A 25,319-nucleotide genomic window follows, 5' to 3' on the forward strand; every position below is an offset into this window, starting at 1 on the left:
TTGCGTACAAAAGTCGTGGGTCAAAGTTTTTCTATTCCTAATCCGACTTGGCTACATGGATTGATGCTGGGGTAGATGCGTCGCATCCACCTCGTCCTCCACTTCTCAGCTTTGTATGCTAGGGTGGATGCTATGGGCCGACTTCACTGCTAAGGATGCATGAAATCTGATTTTTTTCTCTAGATTGGATGCGACGCATCCAATCCCTCTTCTTCTACCTAGAGCACCTTTTCTTCATATTTTTGTACTCCAAACACCCTAATTCATCACACACAACTCAATTAGTCATAACACCAATAATTAAACCATGTTGGGCATTTTAAGGATCAAATAGCATCAAAAAGCGGTTAAAACATGGGTAAAGTAACATCAACACATATCGAAATATGCCCAACATAAATTTCGCAAGTTTTTTTTTTTTTTTTTGGTTTAATGTAGACTTCTCAAAGCTTTAAAGTTGTGGAACATAGAAAACTTTCGGAACGAGTAGAAGTCGACATAGGGATTAAAGTTAGAAGCAATCAGCTCAATAAAACAATATAGGAGAGCAAAACAAAACAAAAAGAGGCAAGCTTTTTTCAACCAAAAAAATTATATATTACGCTTTTGCCTAATTTTGAAGTTTTACTTGTGACATTGATTATGCCAAAAAAATGAGTGATTATAATGAATTCAAGGAGCAATTTAAACGAGGACCATTACATATATGATCTTAATAGTATCGCTTTAAAATACCATTGCCAACATAGCAGTCTGTATAAATAGCTTTCAAAATATATCAGGGGAACGACATGGTTTAGTTTTTGAAGTCAAGCTCATTTTAGAAGGCTCCAGACTGAAGCTTAAAAAAATTTACAACCTTCTTTTTTCATCACAGAACACTGTGGACAGAATGGAAAAGAGTTAATCAACACAGGTATGTTTCCTACTGTTGTCAATACTTAATCTTCCATAGTATAGAGGAACACTTATCATCTGTGGCTTCTTGTAGTACTGATAATGTACTTTCTTGCTTACCAAGCGCCATGAGCTTAGAATCTAATACACGTAACAACTCCTTATATCTTGATTGTTTCCTCTTCAACACACGAATATAGGCAGTTAATCCGAGCCATTCGATTTCACCTTTCCCCAATTCAAGAATTGGACGACAATCTAAACCAGTTTTGAAGGAGAACATCCTCCTCTTAATGAGCTTTTTCATATACCTAGTGAGAAAAATGAGTTAAAAGCAAAGCAGCATGATGTCAACAATAACAGGAGTACAATAAGATTAAGAATGTAAATACTGATGCACTCTCCCTTGCCCCCAACCCCTTTCATTTAGAACTCTAGCAGAGCTTAGATTTAAAATAATTGAAGAGGCTGTGTTCCAATTTAGATCCACCACCAGTATATAAAGAGCACCAAATCGCACCAATGATGATGTACTAAATGTTTCATACCTCAATGATTTTCCCAAAGCATCTGCATAAAATTTGGTGCTGAATCTACATATGCTGGATAAATCAGAGATGTAGCAATGGAACTTCATGGCACACAAAAGGAAAGCTTGATAAATGTTGAGTCTGACCACAGCTGCTGAGTTTATGTTAGAATCATAGAATATAGGATGGCATTTCGGTCTCAGATAACCGCACAGCTTAACCTTTAAGTCACGGCCTGGTTTATTTAGCCAGCCAACAGTGAGGGTTGAACTCAGTGGGAAATTCAAATACCTGCTAGAAAAAGGATCACATCAACAAATATCTACTGGTTAAATCAAATTCCTTGAGCATTGAGAAAATCAGTTAGAAAGGAGTACAAACAATCATGCAGAGGGAGATATTGCTAATTGCCTAACTTCCTAAACATTAAGTTAACAAGTTTTAATGACTAATTGATAGCCAAATAAGGTAAGTTTAATTCCGAATATGCTAAATAAAATGGTGGTTGCGACAACCATTTCGATCGACTAGGCATGGTAGTAACTCCCCTTTATCATGATATAAACGTTAAGAAGCACCAGAAAAAACAAAATAACAGCTCATATGAAATCCACAAGTGATGCCATGTTGCCACTAGGAAGATAGCTGACCTCGTGTAATCTGCCTGAATTTCCAACGTTGAGCAGTTGATAAATAGTCCACTCCACCGAAGAAATGAGGTTCCATCTTCAACCACATACAATCTATCCGATCTCAGATCTGGTATAGTGTTTATCTGAAAGTTCATTCCAAATTTCTTTTTGTTCATGTCGCAGTTGTAGGCTCGAAACCCTCTCTGCAACCGTGAGAAGAACCTAGAAGCCTGTTCCTTTGAGGTTGAAATGAAAAGCAAGTCATCAATAAATCTAAGTAACAGATAGCTAGGTTTACACATTTCGAGGTGAGCACATCTTGAAGCTGTATCATCAAGAAAACATCCCTCTGAAGGAAATCCAGGGGCAGGTTCACAAGCTTTGTCAAGGAATGGAAATATTACTGACTTCTCGAGATGTCCTAAATACAAAGAGCAGAGCATAGAGGACAAAACACTCCCTTGAGGTATACCAACAGATTGCAAGAAAAAATTGCTACCTAACCGCAGCACATTGCGCTTTATGTGCTCCTTCAAATCACTTTGAAGCTGTTCTTTTCTTACTTTTCTGCCTTGCACCTGGAAGATTAAGTAATTTAGATTTTATTATAGCCACTTCTTGTAAGTAAGGTTCTTAAAGCATAAATACCAGGACATGTTTAACTGAATGATATAAGTTATTTGTCAAACTGCTATTTTCTGATTTGTTCTTTGGTTGATGGGGCCTAGGTTCTTAAAACATAAATACCAGGTCATGTTTAACTGAATGATATAAGTTGTTTGTCAAACTGGTATTTTCTGATTTGTTCTTTGGTTGATGGGGCCTTAAACAAACTGAAAGATCAGACAGAATGATTCATTTCCCTTTCTAGGAGGAGTAGAACTTTGGTTGATCTGCCTCCACCTACCCCCCCGTTCACCCACCCCACCCCAGTTCTTCATAGATTATTAACCTTGGATACCTATACCAACGTGCAATTTTCATGACTATTTAACTTCAAACCTTCATGTTGATTTACACTGCCTTACTTGGTTGTTCTGTCATCCCATCATGTGTTTCTTCGATTTGCAGAATATATTTTGTAAATGCAAATTATAATATGTACAAAGTTACCATCAACAATGGAATGTAAAAAGTATTTGTGCCTTTAAACAAATTCAATCAGTGCCAAGGAATTATGAAACAGAAACACATGTAAGTGAAAGAAGCCAAGAGAAGACTATGAAATGTGCATGTAGATCTAATCCTAAGGCAGTACAACATTCTAGTAAAAAGTACATTTGCCTTCAAACAAATACATCAGTTCCAAGAAATTAAGAAACCACATACAAGTGAAAGGAGCCAAAAGAAGGCCATGAAATATGCATGTAGATGTGTTTACCCTAAAGTAGTTCAAAACATCCTACCTGTTGCTTCACAAGAATGCCATGCAATGAGCCAGTGGGAAGACAAGACCTGGCATTAGCAGAGTCAGGGGCATTCTCTTTACTCACTAATGTCCAGTTTTGTGGTATCCGCAATGATTTCTTAGTGCACACAACTTGAACAACTTTGCTTAAAAAATATTCTTCCTCCAAATTGAGATCATCCAGCACACTCAGTAGCTTATCTTGGTCTACAGAGTCAAAAGCTTTTTCAACGTCTGATACAATGATGAAAACTCCAGGTTTGACAGAAAAACCACTCTGCAGGAGTGATAAGAAAGGGAGAAGCCTTTTATATGCATCATTGTAGTCAAATACAGATGAACCCAAACTCTCTGGTTCATTTACTACTATATGTTTGAGCACCAAGTGCAAATCTTTGAGGACTTCATTAACAGATTTGTAATTGTAACATTTAACATTTCTACCAACACCTACTTTTCTCAGACCTTTGGATTGCAAAGGAGGATTCACAGGCAACTTTGCCGATGCTTTAAGGTTTGCCAGCATTCTTACCCCCTTTCCTTTTGGACAAAGTCGAACTTTTGAGAAACCAAATGATCTATTCCATATTATTTTCTTGACAGATGCAACATTTAATTCTTGATAACCTTGATCTCTCAAGAAAGTCGCAAATTTGGAAATAATGTTCTCCCACATAGGCTTGCGATAATAAAATATATCTTGTTTCTCATGCTCAGCTTCAGTTACGTAAAAGTTAGCTTGAACCAGTGGCACAACAATTGAAGAAAAGAACCAAAATATCCAGTGCTCTAGTACTTTATGTTTCAGTAAGGAGTACTGATCTGATAGTAGATGATACCTAGATAGTTTAATTTTCCTCATGCTCTGCTTGAGCGTGAACTTCTCAAACCTTCGTAGCTTAACAAGCTTGGAAATATTCTTTGTTAGAACTCTCCAATTAGAAGGAGTCCCCAGTAAATTTATGGGCACTATACTTCGACAAACAGCCCAAATAAATGATACAACCTGCTTCTTCATACAATAACACTTGGTTGGCTCCAACAAAGAGGGTTGTGATTCTGGAGTTGTGCTGCAACTTTCGGACTCGATGTCATTGTGAGCTAATCCACTTTCAGCACAACCTTTTGCAAGTATACTTGCTTCGGTTTCGTGTCTCTGATCCCAAATAGTTAAGAACATCACTTTCAATATCCATATCTGGAAATACTATTTACAGACAACTGAGTAGGACCATCCATCGATTTTTCACTAAGGTGCAAGTGGTCATGTCAGATAAAAGTACCACTACCAAAAAGGTCATATGAGCCACATTCTTCTGCTAGATAGCAATAATAGATTGAAATAGGCAAAATCATGGCTCACAAAGTGAAAATATCCAAAATTTCAATAATTAATTGTGGCTTAGTTGATAAATCTTAGGTGTCAACATCTTATAAAAGATTAGTACTTGTTGGGTTTGAAGCCCTGGTCAACAATTTAACTTGGACAACTACGCATTTAAAAATGGTGGAGAGTACTGGCAAATAATGACTAATTTTCTTTCTTTTCAAATCTTTTTATACCTCAGAAGGACCAGAAACAAGAAGAGGGTGAACTGAAGCTTGAACAAGTTTAACAAAGACTAACCTCCAAGATAGTTGCAATAATACTTTCGGTACATTGATCCAATGATGGAGTAGAACAGTGCTTTTCCAACAGCCTTACGTGTTGGCAATGGTGAGCTTTGCGGATGAGAGTTTTCAGCAACTTAATAATTGAATGGTATCTAGGTCAACCAAATGTGATAGAGAAGAGACTAAGCAAAACAGGGTTAGATGTTTACAAATAGTGTTAGAAAAGAGAATTAAGCAAAATAAGTTTAAGAATTCACTCCTTCCCAAAAAAATACAATGTCGAATGAACAAAAAAAATAGTGCAAGACATGTACCATGATCAATTTTTTTAGGATAAACAACCAAGTCATCCACACTTTCACAGCGAAAAGAAAGTAGAGATAATAGCGCAGAACATGGCAAATCGTCCGAAAGTGAATTTGAGAGACTCGCCACAGGAAAACCCATCCAATGGTTACTTCAGTCAAGGAATTAGCAAATTGAAGTCAATCAAAGAGTTAAGGGCCTAAAATGAACAAAATGAAGTCAACAGAATGAGAATTGTAAAGCTTCACGACGGAACCCAAGGATGTGGCCTAGTGGTCAATGAAGTGGGTTGAGAACCATGAGATCTCAAATTCAAATTCCAGAATAGGCAAAAACACTAGGTGATTTCCTCACATATGTCCAAGACTTGGTGGATAGAGTTACCCGATATTTGTGCAGGTGGGAGGTAGCAAGCTCCAGGACATTAGCAGCAGGAAGCTCTCAAATAACCCAATCAAATGTGAACTAATGGTGACAACGCAACAATACAAAATTATAGACAAAAGAAATTTCTGATAAACTAGTCCCGGCAACCCAGCTCCAGGACACTAGCAGCAGGAAAGCTCTCAAATAACCCAATCAAATGTGAACTAATGGTGACAACGCATTAATAATACAAAATTATTGACAAAAGAATTTTCTGATAAACTAGTCCCAGCAACCCCCTATATATCTAAATACACTTTGAGCTCCTACAGCATTACCATTTACTTGTGTACAAGTCAAACAACATTATAACAAAGATCTGGAATCTCTCAGGTGAGACTAATATACGTGCTAGCCTTTCTCTTTCAAGAAACAAATAGCAAAAGAGCAGCTTCTACAACTTGATTCTACCACTTTCTTGGCAAACAACCCAATGTTTGACTACTTTATCAAGCTTCATAACAGTATATATCTTTATCTGACCAGTAATTATGTTTATGTCGGCCATCCATAATAATTCCGAATTCATGCAAATCACTAGTCCCTTAAGTGCAGATACTTTATGCTCGAACACACTAAGAATATAGAAACAGGAGAAGGGGAAAATTCCTGATTTCAGAAAATTTAGACTGCCTGAGAGAAAAAGAAAATGGAGATTTGCAATTTCAAAACATATTTTTCAGAGTATATTTGAAATGGATTATCTGCATCTTCATCTGAGAGGCATGCCTTAAGTACATGAGGAACGACCAAAGTAACCACATGAGATAATCATCCTTGGGTAAGAAACTTCAAAGATGAGGAATAAACATAGATGATGATCAACTAAGAACAAGGGAAAACTGTTGCTTACAGACAAGTGGATCTGATAAAAGTACAGTTGCTGCTGTGCGTGCAAGAAGCTATCTGAGTAGTGACATTTACACCAAGAGATCCAAAAATTTCCTTGAAGAGTCTATTTGCTCCAGAAGAGTCTGGCTTCAGCGAATTCATGATGTCTGAGTGTTCTTGAGTTTGTCAACAAAGTTTCCTCCAAAGGTGGTGATGCAGAGGCCAACAACAGTCCGTTTCTATTTTAGTTCTTCCATTTTCCTGGATTGGCTAGGAAATAAGGGAGCAGTAAACTCCTCTCTAAACCAAAAGGGAGTGAAATCTAAGTGGCAAAAGGTTGCAAAACGTTTATGAATAAAAGTGGAACTCCAGTCCTTTCTTAATATTGATATTAGCAATGAAAGTGAACCATAATGCCAAGCAAGATTAGGATGGGGACAAAGTAGAAGGATACGCTTGGATGGGAACACAGAAGGAAAACTTTCCAACTTGTAGAAGATGGTTTGCCTGTTAATTTGAACTTCCTTTTTGACCCCTGGGATTGTTTGAAAGACCAAACAACAAGAGCACCAAGTATTTTTCTGTTGACAAGAAAAAGACAAACATTTTACTAATCCAAAATATGTAGATGTATGTATAGCTGAATTATTTGTGAATACATTCAGCACTTTCGAGCCTCTTCCTTGAGAAGTTTAAGAATTCTGAATCTACTGATAAGGAAAAGCCCAACTCAGATAGAAGTTACTTCCACAAGGAAAGTACTCTTGCATCACATCAGCACTAGTTACGATTGTTACACTTTTGAGTACCTTATTTCTTCTTTTTTTTCTGACAAATCAATAACTTATTTCTTTTTTTGTTCTTGTTCATTTTTCATCTTCTATTAGCATTCTTCTCTATGTTCTCACCTTTAGCCCTTAGAACAAAAAGCAGCTGTTAATTTCCTAGATGCAACATGTGTGGTAAGACTGACAATGACAGGGAAGATCCTTAAGGATTGCGCTAAGCAGACTTGTTTAGGTGTAAGCTGAATTTCAATTTTGAGGGACTTTTGCCAGCTTTCACATTAAACAGTTTACAAAATGTGGAAACATAAGCATGCAATTTTTAACCCCAATTGGTCATGGTAAGGGATACAAACGATTACATTCTTTTACAAAGTTGCTTTTTGATTTCTATTATCCTTTATGTGCTTGTTTATATTCAGACTGCATAAAGGAGGATAAGTCATCTCAAGAGAACCTCCCCAGATAAAGAACTCTCAAATAACATCCATCTGTGTTTAGTTAACATGAGATACAACTCAGGAGTCCGTACAATGGCATGTCCTCTTAATAATCTTATCATATGTTTGGTTAGTTCTGAATAAATATTCAGATAAGACAGTGAGACACAATTATCAAAATGCTCATGTATTATAAAATTGAATAAATCTAATTTTGCACAGTTCTCATTTATTTTGAGAAATTATGCAAGGTAAATTTACAAAGTAATAAAACTGTATGAGACTATGAAGTTTAGTCAGAACCAATTAACAATAGTAAGTTATTCACTAGCCTTAACAATATTGGTCCCTTGGATAAAATGGGCTTAAGGATGACCCGTTCCAGTACACACCATTTTGCATCCCAAAAATAAGTAGGATTGAATCATCCCAGTGCCTCTCATCTTGACATAAAAGTCCATTCTTTTGCTAGAAGAAACTGAAAATGCATTTAATTATTTTATGATTGAAAACCTTCACCTGCAACATTCTGAGGCATTTTACCAGTTAGTGATTTCTTTATTAGCATATGCATCAGATGGAAACAGGGCCATTGGGTGGGCGAAGAAGATCACAAGCTAGACTATAGGATCAAAGTTGATAAAGGCAGTGTAAGTTTCGCAAAATCACCTTTTCAAGAAGAAGCATTGAATTTGAGCTTACATCACAATTCTGGTCTCCCGGCCAATTGTCCTTAGTGTTGGAATTCATACAAGGGATTAAGGAATATTTTTCTTGAGCCTTCAACTGCTTACGCTTCCTTTGACGCTGCCATTTATACTGTCTTTTACGCTTTCCACACAAGGAAGTATGTGTAATTGAGTAAAATTGGCCTTCCCTAGATGGAAGCACGTCACTACATTTTGTAGTTTCTGTCGATAACTTCTCCGCAGCACAATTTTTCCTGCAGCAACAGGGCATGGAAAATATAATCCCTACAATTGCAGCCAATCCAGCTAGCAGGATTTACAGTAACGACGTCAGGACACAAACCTAATGCACATCTTTTTCCTCATTGATGAGTAAACTTCATCTACACTTCTCTTTTTCCTAGATTCTGGGAGTAGCAATAAACTTTCACAATAAGTCAAACAATGTCGCACTCAGATCTACTACACTGAAGTATGTTGAGTATATATGAAGAGAAATTTGAACTTAATCAAATTCAAAGCCCCTCAAAAGAACAAGTTTCTGAAACTAGTTACCAGGATGAAGTAATGAAGGCTTATAGGTAGTGGCAGATACATGCAGGAGAGATTTTCGGCGTAAGTCACAGATGGGAACTCCAGCGACCTGACGGTGTTTGTTTCGAGGGAGTCGAAAAAATATTGAAGTGTTCTTTAGTAAATAAACCATGAGAACATCCCCAATCTGCAGGTTGTCAAAGTACATTAAAGTTTACTTGCCTACCACAACACAAGAAAATATTAGAGTACACCCGAGAAGCTAATATTTTACACACCCTTTTAAGGAGAAGGCTCCATGCTGGTGATGTCAAAAGCTCTACTATGTCACTGAAGCGGCTCATCTATCAGATACGAAAAAACAGCTTTAAAGTAATCATCAAGCAAAAGAAATTAGGAAATAATAGAAGAACAGTTGAAATCAGATTACAAATCACTGCCACCTTGAAGGGGAGAAAAGGCATAACAATCATTACAGACTATCTTTACAGAAATATTCTTTATGCAGCTTGTTTACTTACCTGGCTACTCCCCTTTTTTTAAATGAATTCAAACTAACTTAAACAAATCCTTTTTGACTAAACCTCAATTAAGAAAGCAGAGCTGCAATCTTGGGATTGGGAACTTAATTTGTATTGTAGAAATGAAAAATGCAGACAAAGATAATCAGCTTGAAAAAAGGCACTGCTGTCACCTTATCATAACCAGAACATATAACGTTGTTGGGTTGCTCGATTATTGTCATTTCTATTGTCCTCCTAACAAGCTGAAATAGCAAGCATGTAAAAGATTATCAATCTGAATTCAAACAAAAAGAATGATATCTTTAATATAATTCAAGTTAAATTTATGGTACTATACAGTTGTTTCTATTGCAGTATATCTAGAATTCCTACCAGTCTACTAGAGTAGCAGTATTGAAATACAAAAACTGAGAGATCTTAAATGCAAAGAAGGATATAACAATGATACTAACACTTTAAGCATCATACAATTATAGAGTTGTCATCAATATTATTTACAAAGTACTAATCATCCTCAAACAAATGTCACATGGATGAAGAGTTCCAGGTCTTCACGTTAAGATGAGCTAATTTGATTTATTTGATTGGTAAAAATATACATTAAGATGAGCTAATTGAAGCATTAATCAAAAGATAGCACATTAATCAAATAGATAGCATGTTTCAAAAACAATATGAATTACCAACATAGCATATTCTGCACCATAAAGTAACTCATCCCATATTAATTCATGCATATCATGGGAACCATATTCGAAGATATAAGCATCAATATGAATCTAGAAATTAAGAAAGTTTTAGTGCATTTCAGTCTAGAGTATCCTTTAAAGCTGTATACACACATTATGATATAATTGATGCCTATATACTGCACAAGTACAGTCCCACATAGGTGCTAATCATAGGTCAAATGCAAAAAAAATTTGAAAGAAAAAGAAACATGCGTACACATCTAAGTATAGGATGCAACGAGTGTATGGCAGACATGGAAAAGCTTTATTTTATTGCAGTAACTCCTGTTTTTCACATCCATATAGTTTGTTTTTCTAGGCAAGATTTCAAGGTTTGAGGCCTTCTATCGGATCCATCTCTTAGATAATTACACATGTCTAAACTTGTTAAGAACCTAGCGAGTTGACATAGATCACACAATGTTAATTGTCAAGGACTTGGAAAAAAGTGCAATATTTGAGATGTCTAAAGCTTCCTCCTTAGATATCTATTATTTCAATTGGCTGTTAAACTTTGAACTATGGGCCACATGTTCTCCCCAGTTGAATGACCAATGCATCAGGAGGCAAGAAGAATTCTAATAGATACAAGCCAAGTGTATTATTTACCCCAAAATTAGGTAACAATTAAATTTATATGCGGTTTTAAGGATATGTGGTTTAATTCAACACGAACAATTAAGAATATCAGATAAATGAGTTAGAGATGAAATAAACGTTCAAACCAATTGCAATGGTATGGCCAAGCCTGAGCTTAGACTGACCAATGACCTCGTCCTCGATTGGACCCCCGGTCGTGAATGAAGAACATAACAAATGAGCAAAAACTGTAACAATAGCTAAAAGGCAGAAAATAAACTTGTATTGCTTTGATTGCGTGTTACAATGTGTCAGAAGAAAAAAAAAGAAAAAAAAAAAAAAACTCCTTTTTATATAGTAGGGGAGTTTCAGTCCTAATAGAAGTCTAAAAAAGGTAATAATCTTCCTTTCCCGGTAATTGTTGATCCACAATCGACATCGAGCGAGATTCCCGCCATGACATCAGGTGAGGGCGAGTATCACGGCCCTCTATCCGCCATGCACAATTGTTCATCATGTCTCCCGAGGTATATGACTTATACTTGGCCCGGGGTGCGTTGTTTTACCGCATTCGATGACGGATACATCGTTCGCTCTTCCTTGATCTTGATACGAAGGGTCTCGAACCTCGATTACAATCTCGTGGATCCGTGCTCTCCTTCCGTTTTCTCGGCGGGAAATAGGGGTAGACATTGCCCCCGATTTAACCCGTACACAAATAGTCCCCTCGCTTTTCCGAGAGAAGGTTTACCGAAACGACAGGAAGCGATAAATGGACCTTTGTTCCTTCCTTCGTATGTTACAACCGATATGACAGGTCAACGAAACGTCCCATAAGTCGCGTCGTTCCGACTTCGGACACGTGTCAGCCGCCGGTTGACTGTCCTTAAATGCGAAACGTCACGCATTAATTATTCTTCCTTTATAAAAGTTCCGACCCCTTTTCACTTCTTTCAGTTTTCGATTCCAGAAATTACCCTCGAATTCTCTAATTGTCTTTAACTCCTTCAAATCTTCATACATTGCTCCCTAAACCTTCATATCTTTATCTTCAATCCTCATACATTCTCTTTGGATCTTCAACCCAGACCTTCATACCTTCATCTCATCTTCAAATCTTCATATTTTTTCTTCAAACCTTCATATTTCCCAGATTACGATGGCCAAAACTTCCAAGTCTGTGGTTCAGCAAACTGCTCCTTCATCTTCCCAACCGGCCACAAACGTCGAGGTGGCTCAGGAGCCCCCTTTGAAGAGCTTCGTACCCGGGGGCTGCTCCATCGGGAATGATTTTACGTCGAGAAGGCCTCTAGTCAATAGGACCGAGGCAAGGGAGCATGGATGTCACGAGCCCAAATCCTTACATTGGGTAGCGACACCTGCTCGCCCGTGCGGCGCCTGCAATTCCCCTCGCTGCAGGCCAGCCTTTTTCCTTTCCCAGGATTCCAAGCACGATCATGTGCCTGTTGGTGGGACTCGCCCGTGAGGCTCGCCCCAACTTGTGCCGCCCGTAAGATGTCTAGGCCCTTGGCCCTAGACATGTCGTGGCGCTTCATCTTAAGATCACAATCCATGCGCGCCCTAGGGGATTAGCTTAGGACATGTCTTGTCCCTCGCCCAAGACTGAGCATCGCTCCCGCGTGCACAGCCCAATCCTCAAGCTTGACACTCACCTAGTGTGTCCGTGACTAGCTCGTGCCTCGCCCGAGTAAGGCAACCTTTAGCCCTTGACCATTGTCATGCGCGTCTTTCGTGCCATGCCCATACATTGCCCTCGCGACACGCTTCCATCCCGAATAATGCAGTGTCGCCCCACAACTGCACCTTTAGGCCAACGGACCCTTGCTTGCATGGTTGAACCCAAGCCATGCTCACAAGTCGACACATGATGCCCCTATGACAGGTGCATCAAGTATCCAATCGGCACGGAGGTCTCGTTCCAACATTCGGCAGCCCGCGGGGCTGGCCGTCCCACACATCGAGCCTCCAGCGCCACTTTGATGCCCAACACTAGCCCGAAGGCGTTGCGCCGTCCATACAGTTCCCAAACTCGTATGGATACCTTTGACACTCCTTTGAGTCATCTAGGCAGGCCCTTGAGGTTGTCCCCAAGGTAGCTCGTTCGATACGGCTTGGTGGCAGCACGTATGGGGGAGGCAAGTCGGAGCTTTCATCACCTATACCCCTCTTATATATGCTTAAAATTAAAAAGCCCAAGTTGCCCGAGTAGACAGATCTACGTCAGACAATCAGAAGAGCCTTTTCTCACCAGTTCTTGGCCGAAATCACAACTCCAAAGTGCGAGTTGTGACAATGGAGGTACATATGCTCTGTTACTGAGGAAACACTGCCCACAGTCTGGGTGGACTGTAACTGGGAAGGCAAGGAGGTGGTCGTCCCCCGGCTCAACGACGATATCACTACTCACGTGGAGGGGTACTTAAGTGTTTACACTTACCCCTTCATGCTCGCCCAGTAGAACCCATAGTCCTTGACTTCTGCAAAAGGTACAAGGTGTACCTTGGGCAAATCCACCCGTACTTTTGGAGGATCGTGATCCTCTTACGACACTTCGTGAACAACACCGAAGCACCTCGGTTCACCCTCGACCATCTGCTTCGCTTATACAGTCCCCAAATCTTCCGAGGGGGGCTGATCAAGTTCGTTCGCCGAGCAAGCAAGGCTCCGTTCTCGAGCATCGACGAGGACCGAGATCGAGGCTGGCAAGGAAGGTTTGTTCGGGTGAAAATTGAAGACCCGATCCTTTCCGAATTTCTGCCGCTCCACGAGATGTGGAACGCATCTCGTAAGTATTTTCCTTCTCGAGTATTTGTCATTTCCTTTTTTTCTTTCTCTTATTGCATGTGTTTGTCGCCGTGCAGCTGTTGCCCAAGTTCCTAACGCAGTTCTCCATTTCAAGGAGTGGATCGAGGGGATCTGCAAACAGATACCATACTCCGAGCGCGCATGACGCAAGCTCTCGAAGGGCAAATGGGAGGCCCGTTCCCATGGTGAAGTTTTTTCCCGAATAATTACCTTCATACTTTTAGTTTACACGTTGCTAAGTCTTCTTCCTTTCTTACATGTTTCTCTAAGACCACCGAACTCAAGTCGTTGGATGAGGACGAGGATCCGTCCTCGTTTGCCGAACCATCTACTTCGAGACAGCCTGGGGTTGTCGCAAAAGAGAAGAAAAAAGTCCTCGGGTTCCCTGGATGCCGAGGCGAAGAAGAAGAAGGTGACCATCCGATCCGGAAAATCAAAAAGAGCACCAAGTCCAGGGTACCGGACTCTGACTCCCTCTACCGGCTCAGGGATTACCCAGAGGACGACGACATTTTTATTGCTCATGGGTCGACCCTTAACGAGGGGAGCAAGCAGCAATCGGGAAAGATGACCACGAGGTCGATCCCATTCTAGCTCGGGAACCAGAGGGAGAGACGGAGGTCGCGGCCTCTCGGGAAGTCGTTCTTGTCCCGTAGGAGGTAGTTGGTGTCATTGACATCGTGGAGACACTATCCTATACAGAGTCCATGCTTGAGGAGGCCCAAGTAGGCAAAAAAGAAATCAAACGAGATGGGATCGGGACTAGATGATGCCCTCAACACATTCTTCGATGGCATGGATATGGCCGCACTGGAGGACTTTTCCGGGCTTGGTCACCTGGAGGTTCCGAAAAAAGATGTGCCATCGGGAGGTCAAAAGAGGTTGCATCCAATTTAAGCGGGCCTCGGCTACCACCACATCAGCCTTATACTAGGTCAGCATTTCCTCGACGTCAAAAGAGGTTGCATCCAATTTGGACTGCAGTGCGGCATATTTTTGTCCGAAGGCATCCCGTTCCATGATGGCCGAGTTCAGCTGTGCCCAGAGATCATTTAGCCGAGACCACTTATCGGCCTTGTCCTTTGCCACACGGAGTTGGTCCTTGGCCGATGTCGGCTCCTCTTTTGCAACCTCTTTCTCCGAAGCCAGCAGGTCCATCCTACCCTTCCACGCCTTGATCGTGGCCTTGACCTCATCCATCTCAGCTCGAAGCTGGTCGATCAGGTCTATCTTCTCTTGGACCTACGAAGTTGTGTTGTTAGTCACCACGAATAGCTTCTCGTTTTTAGCCTCAAAGATGTTTACCTTCTAGACCAGGTCGGCGTGCTCTTGCTTCAAGGCCGAGGCTTCCTTCTGGGCCTTTTCCAGCTCGGCTTGGAGAATCGGGAGGTCCTTGAGGACCTCGACTTGTTGCTCACTAAGAGCCATGTACATGTCCTTCCGGATTTGCTCTTTGACCTCAAACTCGAGCTGGCTGATCTCAAAGCGGAACCGAAGGAAACTTTCATGATGAAGCACTGAAGCCTGAAAAACAATGAAGTTATTAGAACACGTCTAAAACTAAGCAAGATTCACAAATGGGCACAAAGGGAAGACGCCTTTCCCAGTTCAGCGCCTCGTTGAAGAGGCACGACGTGCCCACCTCATTCATCTTCGCCTGGTCCTCCTCAATCACCAAGCATCGAAGGTAGCTAGCTACACCCACCAGAGCGGACAAGGCCCGGGAGTCCGCTAGGTAAAAACGACTGTTCTTTTGCGCTCGGGGTCCACGCTCTGGGAAGGGAATTACTTTACTAGTTTTGGGCTCGAGCTCGGCTCACTCGCTCCCGATGGCACCTCTTTTTTCGGAACCTCCAAGTGACCAAACCCGGAAAAGTCCTCCAGTGCGGCTATATCTATGCCATCGAAGAACGTGTTGAGGGCATCATTTTGTCCTGACCCAATCTCGCTTGATTTTTCTTTGCCCGCTTAGGCCTGCTCAAGCATGGACTCGGTATAGGAGGGTGTCTCCACGATGTCAATGACACCAGCTACCTCCTTCGGGACAGGAGCGGCTTCCCGAGAGGTCGCGGCCTCCGTCTCTCCCTCTGGTTCCCGAGCTAGAGGGGAATCGACCTCGTGGTCATCTTTCCCGATTGATGTATGTTCCCCTCGTTAAGGGTCGACCCATGAGCAATAAAAAGGTCATCGTCCTCAGGGTAATCCCTGAGCCGGTAGAAGGAGTCAGAGTCTGGAACCCTGGACTTGGTGCTCTTTTTGATTTTCCGGATCGGATAGTCACCTTCTTCTTCTTTGCCTCGGCATCCGGGGAACCCAAGGACTTTCTTTTCTCCTCCTTTGCGGCAGCCCCGGGCTGTCCTGAAGCGAAAGGTTCGGCAAGTGAGGACGAATCCTCGTCCTCATCCAACAGCTTGAGTTCGGTGGTCTTAGCGTGCCTTTGCACTTCACCTCCTTTCGGTGTTCACTTGGAAAGTGCCTCCGCACTTGCACCCTCTGGTGTCTCACTCTGTGATTGACCCACACTAGTCAATCACACCATGACCCTCACGGTCTTCATGTCCGTCTGAAGCTTTCCTTCACAGGTTAGCACATCAATGTGCTCTTTTGACGCCGCTCCCGTAGCCTTAAGATGCCCTTGGCATGGCTCTCGTAGCCTTTCGCTCCTGTAGCATTAAGACGCCCTCTTGGCATAGCTCCCGTAGCATTCCGCTCCCGTAGCTTTTAATTGCCCTCACTACCTTGAAGATGTGTTCGCTTCCGGACTCACAACTTCGCCCATATGCCTCTTGCATAGGCAGGATCCTCCCACACTCAATGTGGAGGATACATCTTAGCGATGTTGTCCCACTAGGCATTCGGCCAGCTCTTGGGACGACCTTTGGTGAGTACTACATTCCCAAAGTCATAGCATCGCCGCATTCCCGAACAAAGCTCTTTGTTTTCCAACTGTCACTTCCTCAGCAAGTAGCCAATGCTCCCGGTAGTACTTCAATACTCTCCCTGTAGACAGGTACCCTCTTGGTCCTGCTAGCACGGCTTCCCGGTTCGGTGTGCCTCGCACCTGGACTCTCAACGGTCCCCGATCATTCGACGTACTTCTTTCCAGAATGACACATTCTAACTTGGAAATTCGCCCAGTTCCGAAGCTTCGCTATACCCTCGAATCCGTTTTCTCACCTTGGCAATGCCCTCAGGCAGCTCACAAGTCTATCCCGAAGGAAAGACACTCAACTAATGTGTCGCACATTAGAAGACTTAGCAACGTGTAAACTAAAAGTATGAAGGTAATTATTTGGGAAAGAACCTCACCATGGGAACGTGCCTCCCATTTTCCCTTCGAGAGCTTGCGCCATGAACGCTCAGAGTATGGCATCTATTTGCAGATCCACTCGATCCACTCATTGAAACGGAGAACTGCATTAGGAACTTGGGCAACAGCTGCACAACGACGAACACAGGCAATAAGAGAAAGAAAAAAAGGAAATGGCAAATACTCGAGAAGGAAAATACTTACGAGATGCGTTCCACTTCTCGGGGAACGGTAGTAATTAGGAAGGGATCAGGTCTTCGGTTTTCACCCGAACAAACCTCCCATGCCAGCCTCGATCTCGGTACTAGTCGATGTTCGAGAACGGAGCCTTTTTTGCTCGGCAAAGGAGTTTGATCAGCCACCTCGGATGATTCGGGGACGGTATAGGGAAAGCAGATGATCGAGGGTGAACCGAGGTGCTTCGGTGTTGTTCACGAAGTGTTGTAAGAGGATCACGATCCTCCAAAAGGACGGGTGGATTTGCCCAAGGCACACCCCGTACCTTTTGCAGAAGTCAAGGACTATGGGGTCCACCGGGCGAGCGTGAAGGGGTAAGTGTAAACAGTTAAGCACCCTTCCATGTGAGTAGTGATGTCGTCGTTGGGCCGGAGGACGACCACATCATTGCCTTCCCAGTTACAGTCCACTCGGACTGTGGGCAGTGTTTCCTCAGTAACGGAGCATATGTACCTCCATGCTCCCTCACCTTGGGTCCTACTGACTAAAGGCCTTCTCGACGTAAAATCGTTCCCGATGGAGCAGCCCCCGGTTATAAAGCTCTTCAAGGGGGCTCCTGAGCCACCTCGGGAATGGCCACATCGGCGTTTGTGGCCGGTTGGGAAGATGAAGGAGCAGTTTGTTATGTCACAGACTTGGAAGTTTTGGCCATCGTAATCTAGGAAATATGAAGGTTTGAAGAAAAAATATGAAGATTTGAAGATGGGATGAAGGTGTGAAGGTCTGGGTTGAAGATCCAAAGAGAATGTATGAGGATTGAAGATGAAGATATGAAGGTTTAGGGAGCAATGTATGAAGATTTGAAGGAGTTAAAGACAATTAGAGAATTCGAGGTGAATATTTGGAATCAGAAACTGAAAGAAGTGAAAAAGGGTCGGAACTTTTATATAGGAAGAATAATCAATGCGTGACATTTCGCATTCAAGGACAGTCAACCGGCGACTGACACGTGTCTGAAGTCGGAACGACGCGACTAATGGGACGTTTCGCTGACCCGTCATTTCGGTTGTAACGTACGAAGGAACCGGGGTCCATTAATCGCTTCCCGTCGTTTCGGTAAACCTACTCTCTGGAAAGCGAGGGGACTATCTGTGTACAGGTAAAATCGAGGAAAATATCTACACCGATTTTCCGACGAGAAAATAGAGGGAGAGCACGGATCCACGAGATTGTAATCGAGGTCCGAGACCCTTCGTATCAAAATCAAGGAAGAGCGAACGATGTATCCGTCATCGAATGCGGTAAAACAACGCACCTCGGGCCAAGTATAAGTCATATACCTCGAGAGACACGACGAACGGTTGTGCATGGCGGATAGAGGGTCATGATACTCGCCCTCAACCAGATGTCATGGAGCGAATTTTGCTTGATGTCGATTGTGGATCAACAACTATCGGGAAAGGAAGATTATTACCTTTTTTAAACTTCTATTAGGACTGAAACTCTCCTACTATATAAATAGGAGGTTTTTCTTTTCTTCCGACACATTGTAACACGCAAATCAAAGCAATACAAGTTTATCTTCTGCCTTTTAGCTATTGTTACAGTTTTTGCTCATTTGTTCTGTTCTTCATTCACGAATCACGACCGGACTTGAACCGGGGTCCAACCGAGGACGAGGTCATTGGTCAGACTAAGTTTAGGCTTGGCCATAACATTGCAATTGGTTTGAACGTTTATTTCATCTCTAACTCATTTATCTGATATTCTTAATTGTTCGTGTTGAATTAAAATGCATATCCTTAAAGCCGCGTACAAATTTAATTATTACCCAATTTTGGGGTAAACAATATGCATGAAAAAAAACAAAAAAGGGAAAAGACCAAACAATCAAACGCACTCATAAATATGCACCAACAGTCACAACTTTCAGCATAAAACTATTTGAAACTGTTACAGAGTGCATTCATATTTAGCATGTCAAACTGATTCTTTTTCCGGGGACTGTCATTCTACATTCCATATTCTTCCCTTTGCCAACATAAAAGTGGCAAACAGCTGCACCATCTGACATTTGAAACTGGTTCGACTTCAAGAATCAATTAATGCTGTAATCAGATAAAAGATTCGTCTATAATGTAAACGAGAATCATCTTAGTAATATACTAACAAAAGGAACTTTTGCGCTGATTTGGGTAGAGGAAAAACATGAATGTAGTTAGTCCAAGCACAAGGATGAAATGATCCTAGGAAGGAACTGATCTTAAGGCTAGATATGCATATACATGGATCATCACGTAAATGCTGAGTACTAGCTATTTGCGAGACCGAACACATGAACCACCCTGCAAAAAGCATACTCTCAGGTTTCTGCCGAGTTTGTCACTCATGTAATATGCAAGACAACTTTAGCATTCGAGCTCTGTTAATCAGTTAGCCTCTAGTAAGCAAACCAGCAGATCTTAGCTTAACTGTACATTTCAGCCATTTCTAATCACTTCACAGGTTTATACTCAGCCGAGAAGATCATCATATTTTGCTTTTTATGTGTCAACCATGTTGCTTTTTACTTAATTTATATTTAAACATAATATTTTCACCTTATAGTATCTACTATTCCATATGTTTTCTAGAGAATCATTTCAAAACAATTCACATAAACACCCATGTGACAGAGACCTTATCAAAATTTCAGCTCAGAAAACAAAGAATAATGAAGAACACAGTAGCTAAAACATTATTTCAGAACAATTGTAACAGCAAGGAACAACCATATAATATTATACCTAAAAAAGAAAAACTCACAAGAGGAACAGTTTCCCGCCAAAAAATTGAATATCCAAATTTTCCCGCCAAAGTCCGACGACTTCCTTTTATTCTTAATTTTGTTTCCAAATGCATACTTTTCACAACAACAATCACATTAAAACTGATATAAAAAGAACGGATACCTCAAGGTGGGACCAGCGGCAGTGAGGATCGTACACGCGGAGAGGAGGCGTGCTATCGGAGAGGACAACGAAGCATTTGTTAAGAAGCGTCCGATAATCATCTGGATCCTTTTCCCTGATCAGAAATAACGTGGCGCCATTTTCGCCGACGCATCCGAGGCACTGGCGACCCTTGCAGAGGCAATTCGCCGACGTTTTTGAAGGAACTAGAGATAAAATAGTATGTCCTAGAGTACGTGCACGGTTGTGGAACAACCTCCATAGAACCGGTGGAACTCTCCGTCTCTTCGTCGACATCGCCGGACGGCGAGTGGGATCGAACGGAGAGAGGTGTGTTAAGGAGGAGGAGAGATTGTGACTTGCGAGTGAAAATTAAAGCTGCAATGAGTTTTTTTAACTTTTTGGGAAGTCGATTTTCTTTTACGGTTTTACCCAACGGTTATTGGGGTAAAAGGGGGTAAAACCGTAAAAGACAACAGTAATGAAAATCAACCTTCTTTTCTTTTGTTCCCTCCCGATAACTCTGTTTCCCGAAGTTAAACTGGATTCTATATTCACATTTGCATAGTGTTAAGATTGTGTGGGTTGTAATGTGAGGCCTTTAAACTCCCTTTTCAGTAAGTCATAACCTTAATTAGAAAAATGGTTCAAATTTACTCTCTTACTGTAAAAATATTAGTTTTACCATTCGTTTGGATGAATTTCACGTATTAAAATACCCTATGAAAAATTATCTATCTACTTTTAATTATGAATTAAAATTGCTTTTATACAATACAATTTGTTAATCACAACGATGTGCATTGCTCTCAAAATATAACAAATTGTAAAATTACAAAAAAATATTTTTCATATAGTTAAGTGGTACAGTCGACTTGTCGCAAATGCAAAAGGAGATTTGTGTGAATCTATTTAATATAGTTGTTTACCCGAAAAACGGATAGAATTGAATTTGTACGTAGTTCTAAGGATATGTGATGTAACTTAATACAAATCGTCAGGATAAATAGAAATATCAAGTATAGATTGCAAAGAATGCAAAATAGACATAATTGTAAAAAAAAAAAAATTTGGACTAAACAAGTGGAATCAGATTAAGAAGCTTGAAAGCAGAGGCGGATGTAGCGTTTTGGCAACGGGTTCAACTGAACCCATAACTTTTGATGCGGAGTAAAAATTTGTATGTAAAAATTTATTAAAATTACAAAAATATTAGATATGAACCCATAACTTTAAAATTATAATGGGTTCAATGCCAAAAACCTCAAAGTTGAACTCATAGGATTTAAATCCTGGATCCGCCTCTGCTTGAAAGAACAACTCTTCACTATAGGAGAATATGATGCTTGAATTACAATGTTAGCAAAAACTTGTCTCTACGGAAATGATAAACATCCCCTTTCTAGTACAGAGATCTTACTTTAGATATAATTAAAAATACTCAGTAGGAGACCCATGATAAATCAGTTTCCGCAATTCCTACCAAGATTCCCTCCTCTAGTTGGATTGCAACGGCTCTTGTCTATGAGCTCGAGCTCTCGATCTTGGCTTGACCTCGATTCTGACTCGGACCCTTGAATTGATTCGGGTCAATATTGGTCGGTCTCTAGATCATAAGCTTGATAACTTTACTTTGCATCATAGTTCGATTTAGATTCGAGCTTCATATTGATATCGAACTCGACATTGATCGGCCCCTCGGGTTCGAAGTTTGTTTGTATCATCTTCGGAACTCATCTCGAAGTCTCACTTCGATCGATTATCTTTCGAACTCGACCAGACGCACGAAGGCCGAAATCTATTTCGATCGTATACAATAGTGAAAATATTTTATTACGGTGGAAAGTGGGGGAGTGAAAAGACCAATGCAGAATGAGCACTGTTCAATATGTTTTTCTCGTTTAATTAAATTTGTGGAGGAAAAAGACAAACTTTATGAATTCCTGATATTCTCTCCTTTTTGTACGATCCAAACACGAAACAGAAAACTTTCAAAGCAGATGCTCAACAAAAGAAATCGTATTCCTGATATGATGTTATTGATGGTATTGCAACAAAAACTAAACTTATTTAAAGTGCAATTAATATTTAAACTAGAATATACGTAACTTAAATTATACTTTCTTAGAGCCTGTTTGGACATAAGAAAATTTTTATTTTTTTCGAAATCATTATTTGACCATAAATTTTTAAATTTTCACTTAAAGATGAATTTTGAAATTTTTCGAAAATTTTAAAAACTCCAAAAAGCTGTTTTTTAAAATTTTCACTCAAATAACTGACAAAATTTTAAAAACAACCCAAAATTATATTTATATCCAAATACTACTCTAGTTTTCAAAAATCATTTCACTTGAAAAAAGATTTCACTTTTTTTCCGAAATTTTACAATTCTTATGTCCAAACGCCCACTTAGTATTTTCCTTCTCTTCTATTTCTCTCGGGAAAATAAGAAGCTCCTTAACTGAACATTCGAGGACGTTCTTTGCAATTCGAGAAATGCAACTATTGGAGGAAAGTGTAGTAAATCAGCTTTGACTAATAAACTTGGTGGTTGGCCGTCCACTAAAGCACCATTATAGCATGTTTGGCCCGTCTCCTCAAAATAACTTAATTTGAAAAGTATTTTAAAAAAATATTAAAGAAATAGTGTTTTTTTATAAGAATCCGTTTATGTTTGGCTAATTAATTTGAAAAATAATTTTTAACAGCAATTAGTGTTTGGCCAAGCTTTTAGAATTTTTAAATATTTTTTCTCAAAAATATTTTTCAAAAGAATACTTTTGAAAAAAAATTACTTTATTCTACTTCTCAAATATTGTTTCTACTTCTATTTAAAAGTATTTTTTTCCTTCTAAAAGCTTAACTTTAAAAAAAATTACTCTCTCCGTTTCAAATTAGATGAAGTACTTTCCTTTTTAGTTTGTTCCAAATTAAATGACATATTTCTAAATTTAAAAATAATTTAACTTTAAACTCTTTATTTTACCCTTAGTGAGAAGCTTTTATAACCACACAAATGTCATGACCCCACAAAACTTTTACCCTTTAAACTTTTAAGATCATAGATTTCAAAAGTCTTTTTTTTCTTTAACTTCGTACCGAATCAAATTATCTCATCTAAATTAAAATGAAAGGAATACTTTTTATCTAAATAAATATTTTTGGTCAAAAAAGACTAAGCCAAACAAGCTATAAAAGTCTTGCAAAGTGGCTTTGTATAGGCCTCATGATGTTTCTGCTTCTTTACTACTCCTACTATTGACTTATGAATAAGTAATAGTGCAGTCTTTAATTAGATTTCCATTTACCAATCTGCCTTCAACTCAGTCGCGAGCCGAGTAAATTTAATAAGGGTGTTCAAATTTTGAATATTCTTTGTTAATGGATTATACAAGAATGTTTAAAATCTATTTTTAATAAATAATAAATAATATTTTACCTTGTACGTAATATAATTTTTTGACAAAAATCACTGCTGGGCCAACATAGCTTCGCCCATGCTTCAAATGCGTAATGTTTCAAGTCAAGTGGGTCCAGAACTAGATATGCACGAAGATATCAGTATCACATGGGTCTTCGCAGGGACAAAAGTAGCGTTAAATCGACGGGTTTAATTAAACTCGTAACTTTTGATTTAGAGTAAAAATTTATATAAAAAAAAATTTATTAAAATTATAAAATTAGTGAATAACTTTATAAAAATAATAATTTCAATACTAAAAATCTTAAAAATTAAAATCACATGATTTAAATCTTGTATTCGACGGTGGGCCTTCATACATGAACCCATGAATCTCACTATAATTTAGGTCTTTCGGTATTCTAGAACTCTCTAGGCCAGCACGGCGGTTTTGGAAGCACCACCTACAACATTTAATTATCATGTTATCCAATTATTGCATTAGTGTGGAGAAGACGTTTCATTAAGTGTTTGAATATGATTTGGTTGAAGTTGGAAAATGTTAGTAGAAAGTTATTGTATTTGAACATAAATTTTAAGTTTGTGAGCGTAAACTTGAATTCTTTGAACCGATCGAAAATAGTCTCTTTCGCATTCACAAGATAATATGAGATTACAATGAGTTTGTTATTGTTCTTGTTGAACGTATACTTGAAATATTCTTCGAACACGTTTTTCAAATTTTAAATTTTTTATTTCAAGTTTGAAGTTAAATAACGGTACATATTGTAAAACAAACACTTATAAGGTTTCCAAAATTTATTCATTTACCAGCGTGAATATTTTAAAATTATCCTCCGTTATATTTTTTTCATTAATCATTTCATATTTTGTATTTAGCTTAGCGTAGACTAAAGAATTTCGAATTCGAAAATCTTGACACGGTAAATTTCACATATCAGAATAATTTAAAATTTTGTTCAAATTTATGCATTTACTTTTGATTGTGATTAATAACACTAAATTATACTTCGATTATTTATAAAGCTTTTGGGTAAGATTTTAACATTATTTGATTGCGAAGAATTGTATTACTTCCCCTCCATATATTTCTCATAAAGATTATACTTCTTTAATTTTATATGAACTTCCTGTATACGCAATAATTCTAGTATATAAAATGCTCTATACTTACATCCAACTAAGGGTAAAAAGTGTTTAAAAATTGTACCATTCGATTTTACCCGGCAAGTTAACTAATTTTCTCAAATATAATTTTACGAATGATCATTTAACTTTTTATTACTGCGTTGATTTACTATATTATCATTTATAATAAAAAATTAATCAACTTTACTTAAGTATCATTAAATCACTAAACTATTTTTTTGTAATCAAAAGATTATTATAACTTGGCCTAAATATCCTAAAATAGTTCATTTGTTTCCTTCTAGTCACATTTCAAATTACTAAAAATAAATCAAATCAAAAAGAACAATATGGTTATTGCAGTCCAGAATACGCACAACTGTCAATTCTTTTCTACGACAATTTACCAATGAATTAGACGTTGAGAGTACATAAACGAATAAACGATAAAGATCACAACATTTAAAATCATTTAGTAACTTATCAAAATATTAATTGATAAGGACTTAACCCATTCTTAAAAGAGCTAGTCAATTTGAATTCCGAACTTATCATAATGATCCATTATTGTGGACCA

General features: G+C 39.3%; 1 protein-coding gene across 5 annotated transcripts; it reads right to left on the reverse strand.

The window, feature by feature from the left end:
• Positions 1–752: 752 nt before the first annotated feature.
• Positions 753–20,734, reverse strand: LOC104105435 (telomerase reverse transcriptase). Of its 5 annotated transcripts, XM_009613734.4 has the most exons (13): positions 20,191–20,734; positions 9,787–9,858; positions 9,371–9,436; positions 9,114–9,279; positions 8,902–8,965; positions 8,539–8,812; positions 7,099–7,225; positions 6,667–6,811; positions 5,095–5,233; positions 3,466–4,623; positions 2,078–2,637; positions 1,446–1,718; positions 753–1,208 (listed from the first exon to the last, which is right to left on the reverse strand). In XM_009613734.4, the coding sequence occupies exons 1-13, from the start codon at positions 20,485–20,487 to the stop codon at positions 935–937; spliced, it is 3,615 nt and encodes a 1,204-aa protein (XP_009612029.1). In that variant the 5' UTR covers positions 20,488–20,734; the 3' UTR covers positions 753–934. The 5 variants fall into 5 exon arrangements, with proteins under 5 accessions (XP_009612029.1, XP_070031847.1, XP_009612033.1 ...); XM_070175746.1 differs by lacking the exon at positions 9,787–9,858; XM_009613738.4 differs by lacking the exons at positions 8,902–8,965; positions 9,114–9,279; positions 9,371–9,436 and having other exon boundaries at positions 20,191–20,265.
• Positions 20,735–25,319: the final 4,585 nt, after the last annotated feature.

This window comes from Nicotiana tomentosiformis, chromosome 1, assembly GCF_000390325.3.
Source record: "Nicotiana tomentosiformis chromosome 1, ASM39032v3, whole genome shotgun sequence".
In the NCBI taxonomy this organism is placed as follows: Eukaryota; Viridiplantae; Streptophyta; class Magnoliopsida; order Solanales; family Solanaceae; genus Nicotiana; species Nicotiana tomentosiformis.